Below are 13429 nucleotides of genomic sequence, written 5' to 3' on the forward strand. Positions count from 1 at the left end.
ACTTCCTGTTCAGGGACAACTGTAAAATTTTGGGTTTCCTATTATTTTGTGCCCTAATGGGACACACTGAGCATTATTTATTTTACTTTACTCCTAAGCCTTTTCAACTTTTTATTTACTCCTCTGTTAACCCCTTGATGGCGGATCCCGCCTGCCCTTCAAGGGGTTTGGCATTCCAGGAGACCGGACAGGGCTTGTGACCAATCACGGCGGTCACATGATCGGAAAGCTCCCGATTGTAAGAAGCGATCGGGAGCTTTTCATGAACCGCCAGTCACTGTGCTGTGAGCGCGCAGGGAGTGCGCTCTCGGCACACCTCTGTTGGTGCTAATGCACGCAAATATGCTGGCTGTCTGCACCAAGGCTGGGCTGCTGAGGGCCCACATATTTGCGGTCACATGATCGGAAAACTCACAATTGTAAGAAGCGATCAGGAGCTTTTCATGAGCCGCAAGTCACTGTGCCGTGAGCGCGCAGGGCGTGCGCTCTCAGCACAGCTCTGTTGGTGTCAATGCATGCAAATATGCGCCAAGGCCCGGCTGCAGAGAGACCGCATATTTGCATGCAGTCATCACCTAGGGCAGGGGTGTCAAACTCAATTTCATCGCGGGCCTCATCAGCATTATGGTTGCCCTCAAAGGGACGGTTATATCTGTAGGATTAGATGTCCAGAGCACCCCACGCCCCCTTACACCCTTACATGAGATGTCAAGAGCCCCCCCACCATCAGAAGTCAAGAGTCACCCACCCTTCCTTACATCAGAATGCAGCCCCTTACCTGGTGCTACTGCCAGGGAGAAGATGCGGTTGGATCTGGAAAGAAGTGCAAGGTCTGGAGGAGGACCAGAATGCTGGGACCAGGGGAGGCAGAGACGAGGTGGTTTTGTGGCTGCACAGAGAGGTACAGGATCTGTAGGAGGAGTTCTGCCTTCCTCTCTGCTGTAGACTGCTGAGAAGGAAGTTTTGCAAAGACGAGCCTTTCTGCAGCAGCACAGAGAAGCACAGAATCTGGCATAGGAGTTCTGTCGACTACTGAGACAAGGTGGGGGCAGAGACAAGGGGGGTGCTGCAGCTGCAGGAGAGGTGCGAGGGCCACATGAAATGGCCTGGGGGGCCGCATTTGGCCCGCGGACCTTGTGTTTTAAACCTGTGACCTACGAGTTATTGATGCAGCAGTAATGATTTTGGTGGTATAGCCACTTTAAAACAGCTTGCGCCTAATTCAGGTAAACCTTGCAACAGTTTTTCTAAGCTTTCCAACTGTTGCACCAGATCCAAGTTGTCCTCCTTACCGCTACTTTTAGAATCTGTCACTTTGGCTGCAACTGATTCTAAGAATTCTTGCCAGTTCACAAAAAAGCAAACTGGCGTTAATTTAGACAAACTCTGAGTTGATATACAGAGGGATGCCAATGCTCAGAGTGGGGCATTTTGTGCTGGAAAGCTGTCATGAATATACAGGAATATGGGAATTTGTAGACTAAAAAACATACAGCGAGAAAAAGACTTACAGTGAAGATCCTGAGCGAGCTCCTTGCTTTTACCCATCATGAGATGTTTCTTGTGTGACACCTTGGTAATGAGACACCTTTTTATAGGCCATCAGTTGAGACTGAACCAGCTGATATTAATTTGTACGGACAAGGAGCAGGATTGATGGTGTCTTGGCTTTCATGTCTTTTTGCACCTCCCTTTCTTCATGTGTTCAATACTTTTTCCCTGTGTCAATCCATGTTATTAGACGTAACTTAATTTCTGAACTTCTTTGTTTTGGTTTCTTTGTGTGTATAAATTGCATGTTTTGTTACCGACGTGGTAAAAATTTTCATGTCAATAGCGCCTTACAAATATATTTACCTAGAAAAATAGTGAAATGTTCAATACTTATTTTACCTGCTGTAAATACACATACACCCACACAGGTTGAACTGGATGGACTTATGTCTTTATTTAACCTTACCAATGATGAAACCTTAACCCCTTAGTGACTGGGAATAAAACAAATGTTAATGCCTGAACATAATTCTGCAACTTAGACATGTTCATAAAACCGTGCATATCGTGCAACTACTTTGTGCATCCAGGTAGATTATACCTTGTTTTTTTAGGACAATTTGAACTTTCCAAATGTTAATGCATGTTCCAGAAAAACTGGCCCAAAATAGTAAAAAAAAAAAAATTATTTATATATAATTTTTTTTTTAAATTTAGCTGTATATTTCTTGCTACTACCATAACCTACCACCAAAGAAAAACCCACAATAAATTCTCCTGCTCCTGAGGATTGCAGCAATACTACATATGTGAATGTTAGTTGTATGTAACCGTAGTACAGCCTAGAAACAATGGTGCACATTTTACTTTTTTTTTTATCCTACCTACCTATACAGGTGCATCTCGTAAAATTTGAATATCATCAAAAAGTTAAAATTTCTTTCAGTAATTCAAAAAAAGTGAAACTAAAATACTTAATAAAGATGCATTACACACAGAGTGATATATTTCAAGCATTTCTTTTGTTTTCATTTTGATTATGGCTTACAGCTAATGAAAACCCAAAATTTGGTATCTCGAAAAACTACAATATTACATAAGACCAATAAAAAAGGATTTTTAATACAGAAATGTTGGCTTAATGAAAAGTATGTCCATGTACAGTATAGTATGCACTCAATACTTGGTCGGAGCTCTTTTTGCATGAATTACTGCATCAATGCAGGGTGGCATGGAGGCGATCAGCCTGTGGCACTGCTGAGATGTTATGGAAGCCTAGGTTGCTTTGATAGCAGCCTTCAGCTCATCTGCATTGTTAGGTCTGGTGTGTCTCATCTTTTTCTTGACAATACCCCACAGATTCTCTATGGGGTTTAGGCCAGGCGAGTTTGCTGGCCAATCAAGTACAGTGATACCATGATCATTGAACCAGGTATTGGTACTTTTGGCAGTATGGGCAGGTGCCAAGTCCTGCTGGAAAAATGAAAACAGTATTTCCATAAAGCTGGTCAGCAGAGGGAAGCATGAAGTACTCTAGAGCTTCCTGGTAGAGGATTGCACTGACTTTGGACTTGATAAAACACAGTGGACCAACACCAGCAGATGACATGGCTCCCCAAATTATCAGGAACAGTGGAAAATTTTGCATTTTATTTGGAAATCAAGGTCCCAGAATCTGGAGGAAGAGTGGAGAGATGCACAGAATCCAAGCTGCATGAGGTCCAGTGTGATGTTTCCACAGTGAGTGATGGTTTGGGGAGCCATGTCTTCTGCTGGTGTTGGTCCACTGTGTTTTATCAACTCCAAAGCCAGCGTATCCCTCTACCAGGAAATTCTAGAGCACTTCATGCTTCCCTCTGCGGACCAGCTTTATGGAAATGCTGATTTCATTTCTCTACCGTTCATCGACAGACGCAGCTCCTTATCTTCATGACTCATAGTTATTTATGCTCCACCTCCTAGGAGTAGGCACTAGGCAGGAAAAAAACTTAAACCATGCCTATAAGGGCTGTCCCTGCTGGCATAACCCCTCAGACTCTGCTATCATCAAACAGTTTTGTTCTGCCTAGTGTTAGGAATAGGACCTAGCTCCCTGCTGCGACTTCAGGTCTTAGCTTTAACAGGGCCTCTTGGGCTTTTCGACATCTGGCGTCGGTGCTACAAGTTTGCAAGGTGGCAACTTGGTCGTGTCTGCATACGTTCACAAAGTCCTACAAGGTAGATGTGTTGGCATCCACGGATGCTTCTTTTGGCATCCGCGGATGCCAACACATGCTTCTTTTGCAGACTGCAGTTTAAAAGAGAAATCTGTTTCGTTTCTCTTTGAGGGTTACATTTTTTCTGGGTGAGCTCCAGTTGTTCCTTGTTGAGCTCCATGTTGCCTGGTTGGCTAAGTTTGTAACGCATCTATATCAAATAAATAAGTTTCACTTTTTGAATTTAATTACTGAATTAAATTAACTTTTTGATGATATTCTAATTTTATGATGTGTGTGTGTGTGTGTGTGTGTATATAGATATACTTTTACTTCCTTTTTCTTTCACATAAAACAGAGGTTTTGTTGCCTGTGACTAAACATGCTTTTCAGTTTAAATTTCATATGTTGTTGTAGAACGCCCTCTAGTGGTACAATCATAGTAAACACACACACACTTAAAGTGTACCTAAAGGCAAAACTTTTTTTCCCTTTAGTTTAGAATAGCTGACACCTGTCAGCTCTTGTTGCTGTCTGTGTCCTAATTACGGAGATTTACCCTCCCCTAAATAACCTATTTGTCCTTTTTAATGTTATCATTGAACGTTAAAGTAGAAGAAAATCCCAAACTTGAAACAGAAAAGCTGGGCATACATGGATTGAAATCTGGCTAGTTCAGCAGGAACCAGGCTAAATTTGATCCATGTACCGGCAGGCTGGTTGTGCAGAAGTCAATCTACTGATCTACTTCTGTACAACCAGATTATTGCGTTTGTTGCCAGTGGCACTGATTTATGTATTCTGACAGCAGGAAAGCCTCCCCGTTGTCAGAATACATTGACACAACAGGAGAATTCCTCGATCCACATTGAATGTGTGGATGGGGGAATTGGATCATTCTTTTTTTTTTTTTCGTTCAATCCGCTGGTTGAATTAAAAAGAAAGATTAATGATGTATGGGCTACCTAATAGAGGAGAAAATCTTCCAATGGGAAGGAATAGTAGGTGTGGTGACACCCAAACTTTGGAAGGATTTCCTCTCACTTCCGGTTTTGCCTATGGGACAGGAAGTGAAGGGAAATCTCCTTTAATGAGCAACAGATGGAAAAAAAAATGGAGGGTACTTTTACTTTTTTTTTTTTTTTTTTTTTTTTTTTTTTAGAATGATAAAAAATGTTTTGCCTTTAGTTGCACTTTAAGATTGCGGTACAGCAGTATGAGCCAGTATAAAGGGTTTAAGCCCTTTGCACTTTTATCCATACTAGACAATTATGGGCCTGCAGTGAGAGACACGAGATATTACAGAAAGTATAATATTTATGTTAGGCTGTCATCTGTATCCTTGCCTCACTACCTATTAACTCATTGACCAAAACAATTAAACAAAATGGTAGTTCAGACGTTAGTGGCTGTATATTTGAACCTTTTTGCATCCAAACTTATTTTCCACATGTTCCTGTGGGGGTCCTTCCCTTATCCCTCAAAAAATATACTGCTAGAATAATGGACTTCTCACTAAACTGGCCCATAGGTTGGGTGTGTAGAAATGTTGTATAAACCACATTTGTAAACTTTTAGCTAGGTGAGTACTGTTGTGAGATTTCCTGCATTTCACACATTTCTTTTTTTAATGTACAGGGAACAGATACTGCGAGTAAAAGAAGATGAGAATGTCCCGTTTCTTCTGGTCGGTAACAAATCAGATCTGGAGGATAAAAGACAGGTCTCTGTGGAAGAAGCAAAGAGCAGAGCTGATCAGTGGAATGTTAACTACGTAGAAACTTCAGCAAAGACACGAGCCAATGTTGATAAGGTAAATAATCATATATATATATATATATATATATATATATATATATATATATATATATATATGCACATGGGTATTTTCTGTACCAGACATCAGTATAATGAACTTGTTGTGACTCCAGAATGTGCTGATCAGAAGTCCTGACATCACATTTCTGCATATTTTCCATTTTTTGGGTTTCCTTTCCCTTATTTAGAACATATCTCAAAAATATAATCAAGGAGTTGCAACCAACAACAGTTGATGGGTATCCCTCATTAGCAGAACTAAAAGCTGAACTCCAGGTTTACAGTCCCTTTAACTAGTTTGTTTGGGCCAAGCTGGCCCAAATAAACGATTTTTCCACACTAACAGGTGCACTGTCAACGCTGTCAGCATGCAGGAGGTTCATTGTAACCGTTTTTGCTGAGGTTAATAAACTTTTTTTCCTCTATCGTTCATTGACGGACGCAGTTCCTGATGCATATCAGTAGGTTTATACTGCCCCCTACAGGAGTAGGACACTAGGCAGAAAAAAGTTCTGACTACACCTATGGGCAGTCCCAGTGGTTACACCCTCTCTCTTCCTGCATAGGATGTCAATTTTAATCTAGTCAGGAGTAAGGACCTAGTTCCTTGCTGGGATCTCTGGTCCTGACAAAGTTTTTTTCTAGTTAATTTTTTTTTAGTTAGCTGTTCTCCAGATTTTTTCCTGTGAGATCTACAAGTAATTATGCCGGATCTGGGCGACTGGCTGGATGTATAGATCCAGTGGTCACCCCAGCCGGCCAACGAGCGTGTGCAGACCTTAGCTCTGCGCTGGGTCGGCCACGACATAGTCCCACTGGATGGGGACTGGCCCCGCGAGTTAAACGTCTCGCCAGGTTGCACACGACCAGGTCTAGGCTCGAGTCGCAGCATTCCTATTTGGCCGACAACCCCCCCACTACGGCGGAGAGGGGTTCTGTCAGGAGAAACCCGCACAAGATAAGGCACCAGTGGACGCACATTTTGCACTCACAAGCCATCCAGAGCGTAAAAGGTTTCTCTCTTTCCTGCGTATTTTGTCAACATGCTCAAAAAAGAATGGGACCATTCAAAGCTTTCCCCTGGGGTACCTCAGCAGATGCTAGATGCTACCCTTTTGTGGAGTCCCTGATGAAGAAGTGGACTGTGCCACCTACGGTGCACCCTTCGGTCTCAAGACTGATTAAGGCTACCGTTATCCCAGTGGAGGATTCCCCGTCCTTTAAGGATCTGGAGGATAGGAAGGCGGAGGCCCGCAATATGTACTCACTGGCGGGGTCTGCACCGAGACTGGTGTTTACGGTTGCCCTTATCACGCAAACGTTGACTGAATGGACTAAGTTACTACACCGTGACCTGGAGGGGAAACTGGTTCCCTCTGCCTTTGAGGAGCTGTTGGACCAGCTGGTGCAGGGGCTGCAATTTGTTTGCGATGCCACGCTGGACACTGCTCCCATATTGGGCCGACTGTCGGTTTTGGCAGTGGTCTTCCAGCGTATACTTTGGCTGAAGTGCTGGTCTGCAGATCAGACTTCAAAGAAGGCCTTGACTGATCTGCCTTTTCAAGGAGATCGCCTGTTTGGAGCTACCCTGGATGATATCATTAAGGGTCTCACAGGGGGGTAGAATACCTTTCTTCCACAGGCTAATAAGAGAAAGGACCCTTGTCGCAGCCGGGGTCCCTCCTTTTCAGCACACACAAAGTTTTTTCGTCCCTCAGGGTCAGTCACTAAGGCAAAGCCTCAAACGGTCAAGAGGGAAAAGAACCGCTCAAGTGAGGGGATAGTTCCAAACACATCCAACCCAGGTGCAGGCACGGATCCGCAGTCCTGATAGCAGCAAATGGAAGAGCACAAAAAGCCGCACAACTGGTTGAAGATGCAAAAAGTTAAAATCCAAATTTATTTTGCAGGCAAAAAGATAAAATCATCCAAGATGAAACCAAAACAGTCGGAGACATGGGGGGGAAAAGGGGAGCGTTCCACGGAGTCTTCCGCTTAGTCGTAACCGACTAAGCGGAAGACTCCGTGGAACGCGTCAACCGCCGTGCTCCCCTTTTCCCCCCCATGTCTCCGACTGTTTTGGTTTCATCTTGGATGATTTTATCTTTTTGCCTGCAAAATAAATTTGGATTTTAACTTTTTGCATCTTCAACCAGTTGTGCGGCTTTTTGTGCTCTTCCATTTACTAAGGCAAAGCCTCTCATGACTCCCTCGGGCAATTCCAAGTGATCCTGGTCTGGCAAACGAAAATCTGTTTTCTCCAGACCTGCGGACAAGACCTCCTCAGCCTGAAGGTGCGCCCTCACCCGTATCTGGGGTGGGGGGGATGTCTTTGCCGATTCCCGGACCTGTGGCTATCCAGAATACCAGACAAATGGGTTCAAGAGGTCATACGGTCCGGTTACAAGATCGGGTTTTGATCCGTCCCGCTGGTAAGGTTTTTCCCTTCCAATGTGCAACTGTCCCCGGATCGCTTGCTAGCGCTTTCTGGGGCAGTTCAGGACCTGGTTCAACAGGGGGTAATAGTTCTGGTTCCATGTGCGGAACGTTTTCAGGGCTTTTATTCAAACCTGTTTACGGTTCGTCAGGAAGGAAGGCAAGATGCATCCAATCCTGGACCTGAAAGCACTAACTTGCTTCTTACAAGTTCAAAAATTCAAGATGGAATCAGTTCAAAAATTCAAGATGGAATCAGATCGCACGGTGGTGGCCTCCCTACATCAGAGGGATTTCCTGGCCTCCATACACATCAAAGATGCCTACCTTCACATCCCAATCTGTACAGGACACCAACGGTTTCTCAGTTTTGCTGTGGGAGAAGATCACCATCAGTTTGTGGCGTTGCCCTTTGGTCTCGTCTCTGCTCCTCGGGTCTTCAAAAAGGTGTTGGCTCCGATCCTGGCGCTGTTGTGGCAGCGGGAGATATCGGTCCTGGGTTACCTGGATGAACTGCTTCTCCGTGCAGAGTCTCCTACGGTGCTGGAAACAAATTTGGAAATCCCCATGAGAACTCTGGAGGAATTCGGGTGGATTCTGAACCTTCAGAAGTCGTCCTTGGTCCCTTCCATGAGACTGGACTACCTGGGCCTGACTTTGGAAAGAAAACTCCAGACTGTGGTTCAGCTGTTGCTGTCCAGCAAATGGTCGTCCCTTCGGACCTGTATGAGAGCTTTGGGACTGATGGTGTCATCTTTCCAGGCGGTCCCCTTCGTTCACGAGGATCCTGCAGATGGAAATCCTTCTCAAATGGCACAAATTCCCTGGACATTCAGATCCAGCTGAGCCGGGTGACCAGGGAGTCCCGATGCTCAAGCAAGGAAAATCCTTCCTCCCTATATATATTGGACAACTGTTACCACGGATGCAAGTCTGTCCGGGTGGGGGGGGGGGGGGGGAGTTCTCGGCAGGTTATCTGCTCAGTGAGTCTGGTCCCTGGAGGAGTGCAGCTTACCGATCAATGTTCTGGGGCTGAGAGCGATCCGGTTTTGCCTAGTCCACTGGACTGGGTGCCTGCAGGGTTGCCTAGTGCGCATTCAATCAGACAATGCCACGACCGTGGCTTATGTCATTCACCAAGGGGCGCCAAAAGTGTCCTTGCGGCCTTGGAAGTGGCAGGCATCCTTTGTTGGGCAGAATGCTTTTGTTCCACCTCTCTCCGCTGTTCACATTCTAGGAGTTGAAAATTGGCAGGCGGATTACCTCAGTCGACAGGTCTTGGATGCGGGGGAATGGTCCCTCCATCCATAGGTGTTCCAGCAGTTGTGCCTTCATTGGGGCACTCCAGATGTAGATTTGTCGGGTCAACAGAAAAGTACAGAGGTTTGTGGCCCACTCCCCGAATCCTCTGGCAGACGTGCTGGTGGCCCCTCAAGTTTCTGTTGAGTTTGAGTTTGAGTTTCTCTCAAGTTTCTGACAAGACTTCTTTTCAGGATCGAGGCGAAAGGTATTTCAGTCATTCTTGTGGTTCCGGACTGGCCTCGCCGAGCTTGGTACGCCGACCTGGTCAAGCTAGTCGCAGACGCTCCTTGGAGACTTCCTCTCAGGAAGGATTACTGTCTCAAGGGCCAATCTTCCATCCTGCTTTACGGTCGCTGGCTTTGATGGCTTGGCTGTTGAAAGCCAGGTGCTGAAGGACAGGGCATTGTCTGCTTCAGTGATTCTCACTCTGCCTAAATAAAGTGAGGAAAGTGACTTCTAGGAAGATTTATCATCGTACGTGGAAGTCGTCTATTGCGTGGTGTGAGTCTCTGGGGATCCCCCTCGCTCTTTACTCGGTGGCTCGGATCTTGGCTTTCCTTCAACGGGAAGTTGATGAAAAGTTGGCCTTGAGTACTATCAAGGGTCAAGTTTCGGCCTTGGCAATTTTTTTCCAAAGGCTGTTGGCCACCTATTCCCTGGTGCGTATCTTCACCCAGGGGGTGCGACACTTGGTACCTCTGGTGCGACCTCCATTGCCACCTTGGGACCTTTTAATTTGGTGCTGTTGGTTCTTCAGAAACCTCCTTTTGAAAGTATCGGGAGATTCCTCTGCTCACCTTATCCCCGAAGGTGGCCTTCTTGGTGGCTATTACTTCTGCGCGCAGGGTGTCGGAACTGGTGGCGTTGTCCTGTCGTTCTCCCTATCTGGTGGTTCACAGGGATAAAGTGGTACTTCGTCCGGATCCGTCCTTCCTTCCGAAGGTGGTTTCCAGTTTTCACTTAAATGAGGACATCGTGTTACCTTCTTTGTATCCTAAGCCAAAACATCTTAAGGAATTCGCACTGCTTACTTTGGATGTGGTTTGGGCAGTCAGGGTGTATTTGGCGACTACTGAGTCTTTTCAAAAGTCAAATTCGCTCTCTGCACTCACGGATGGTCCAAAGGAAGGGCTGCCTGCGTCTGCTGCGACTATTTCCAGATGGATCAGACAGACAGTTGTGCAGGCTTATTCAGTTAAGGGTCAGGTTCCACCTTTCCCTGTTAAGGCGCATTCTACTCGGGCGCTTAGTGCTTTCTGGGCTTTTCACCATCAGCCATTTGTGGTTCAGGTTTGCAAGGCGGCTACCTGGTCGTCTGGTCACACCTTTACCAAATTTTATAAGGTGGATGTGCTGGCATCTGCTAATGTTTCTTTTGGCTGCAAAGTTTTGCAGGCTGCTGTTTAGGGGGCTTTTTGGCCTTCCTTGAGGGTGTTTTCTGTTTTTCAGGTGGGCCTCATCTTGCTGTTTTGATGCGTCCTATGTTGCCTGGTTGGCTGTTGGCTAGGTTTAGCCTTGGGGACTTGTTTTTTCTGCTGTTCCCATCCCTCATTTTATGGCACTGCTTTGAGACATCCCTACTGATATGCATCAGTAACTGCGTCCATCAATGAACGATAGAGAAAACTGGATTTTTTACTTACCGTAAAATCCTTTTCTCTTAGGGTCATCGACGGACGCAGTACCCGCCCCTCTAATTTTGAGTTGAGTTGGTATTACTTCTCTGACACTGCTTTGATACAAAACGGACAACAGAGAGAGGGTGTACCCTCTGGGACTGCCCATAGGCTTAGCCAGAACTTTTTTTTTCTAGTGTTCTTCTCCTGTAGGGTGCAGTATAACCCTACTGATATGCATCAGGAACTGCGTCCATCAATGAACCTAAGACAAAAGGATTTTACGGTAAGTCGAAAATCCAGTTTTTTCATGGTTTTAGGTCTGATACTAGCTCAGTAATGCTCCATGGTAAGGCCATATGCACACGGTTTTAAAAGCTTTTGACTTTTTTTTTTTTTATTTCACTTGTGCATTCAAGAAAAGAGCACAGACACCAAAATGCACCTAGCGCTTAATTTCAATGGCCAGGATAAACTATTATTCTGGCTAATAAAATTAGTGTACACTCAATCGATTAAGGCGCCTAAATGCACCTAAACATGTTTGCAAAAACATGGCTTAGACATGTTTCTATATTTTTGAGGCTGCTTTTCTCCTACCAGTGTGCATGAGGTCTATTTAGAGAACCAAGATATGGGTTTTGGATGGATGGTTTTGAATGGACACAAAGTTTAAAGGAGAAGTATAACCAAGGCTTTTTTGGCCCTAATTTTCCAATGGATCACAGGAGTGCAATTTGTTCTGCACAGCCTGTGACCTGTTTGCAGCCGTCAGCTGCCTAAAGTCGGCTGATGTCGTTCAGTTGGTCCATGCGCTGGATCGTTCCTGACTTTACAGTTGCGATCCACCCGTAAGCCTGGCCTGGCAGCTGGCTCATCCTGTCAGCAAGGGGCAGAGCATAGAGCAGGTAACGAACAGTCACCGCTCTCTGTTCAGAGCGTAGGCGAGAACGATCAGTTTGTTTGATTTTTTTCCAGTGCAGAGGCAGGGAGGAACAAATGCAGCATTGGATCAATGCTACATCCACCTAGGTGAGTTTGTATGTTTGGTTTTTTTTTTTAAACCCGAACTTCTCTTTTACCCAGTTCGGCTTTGGATCAAAGTTTTTATTTTTTGCATACATGTAAAAATCTGCATTTTATAACTACGGGGGGGGGGGGGGGGGAGGGGGGAATGTAAAGTGTTATTTTCACTGTAAAATAAATATGCTTTTTATTTTTTAAAAAGGTATTCTTTGATTTGATGCGAGAAATCCGTGCCCGAAAGATGGAGGACAGCAAAGAAAAGAATGGAAAGAAGAAGAGAAAAAGCTTAGCCAAGAGGATAAGAGAGAGATGCTGCATTTTATAATGAAAACCTAACATCCTCACCCCCCTTTTTTTGCTCTTTTTTTTTTTTTTTTATTAAGAACCATTACTCATTAGCATGCCCTCAGACGACTGTGGCGTCCAGCCGTCATTTTCATTTTGGAGACATTACATTACACTAAAAAGCATGATTGGGGCACTGCTCTGGACAGACCACTACAAAAGGAAAATCACTAATTACGTCACCTGGAAACCAAACCCATCTGGAAGACGTGCTTTGATTTACCTGTATAATGTTCCTGAATGTATATGTTTTGAGAGCGGATGCGGTAGTCTGTGAATACTTAATTTCTGGGGGCGGTTATGCCTCTCCATCTTTCTATTCCTACTTTTAAATAGAGCAACACTGATTGACATTAAAGCTGAACTCTGGGCAAATAGAAAAACACAATATATATTGCAAGGGTGTCCATAAAAAAGTTTCTTCTAGGTTAGTATCAGTTTAATTTGGTATCATTATCCTGCACAGCAGTACACAGACTTGGAAAAAGACGCTCCGTGCGCAAACGCAATAGGGTTATGCTGAAAAGTGACATGCTGGACAGAAGGACAGAGCGGAGTGATTACCTTATCAGTTTGTTGCTTCTCTTATGCTGTCTAATTAAAGGCTGGGCACAAAGGTGACCAAGCTCTATTGCTTAACCATAGTAGGAAAGAGTCAGGTCACAGTCTGGCTGTGCTATCTGGCGCTTCAGTGTAAATCTTAAGACTGGCTGGACAAAATCATAAAACCTTAGGGAGCTGAAACCACTACCAGATATGTATTTCAACTGCATACCTTGCTGTCTATCTGTAGTCTAGCTTTATTGTAGGTTCAGTGTGAATTTGGTGGCTAAAACAAAGTAAACAACTTATATATTTTGCGTGCTTATTTTTATTTTTTTTTTTACACAGAGCTTTAATCATACAAAGGTGTCTCGAAATATCTGCCTAAATAACATCCAGTTGTAGGTTCATAGGGATTGGATTGGATAGCCACCTCTAGCCCCCATGTACTAATAGAGGGAAGCTCCACGCTACAGTCCCTGTAAACTACAGTAACAGTCTATTCCCTAAAATATAAAGTTGATGATAGAATTAAATTATTTATTGCCACTTAATGTTTGGCTTACAGGGCAGATTTCATCTGCAAGTAATCTCTGAACCTGTAATTCCCTAATCGCAGAATAGAGAAGGAAGGACCTTTTCATTTCATGTTGC

The 13429-nt window shown here is 44.5% G+C and overlaps 1 protein-coding gene across 1 annotated transcript in view; it reads left to right on the forward strand.

The window, feature by feature from the left end:
• Nucleotides 1–12607, forward strand: part of RALA (RAS like proto-oncogene A) — a 70900-nt gene extending 58293 nt beyond the window's left edge. The window contains exons 4-5 of the mRNA XM_082259304.1: nucleotides 5328–5502; nucleotides 12090–12607. Coding sequence (XP_082115430.1) covers nucleotides 5328–5502; nucleotides 12090–12212 — 298 coding nt within the window. The 3' untranslated portion in view covers nucleotides 12213–12607. The remainder of the gene's footprint in view (nucleotides 1–5327; nucleotides 5503–12089) is intronic.
• The last annotated feature ends 822 nt before the right edge of the window (nucleotides 12608–13429 follow it).

The sequence above is a fragment of the Pelophylax lessonae genome (genome assembly GCF_965119305.1).
Source record: "Pelophylax lessonae genome assembly, chromosome: 5".
NCBI classification, from domain to species: domain Eukaryota; kingdom Metazoa; phylum Chordata; class Amphibia; order Anura; family Ranidae; genus Pelophylax; species Pelophylax lessonae.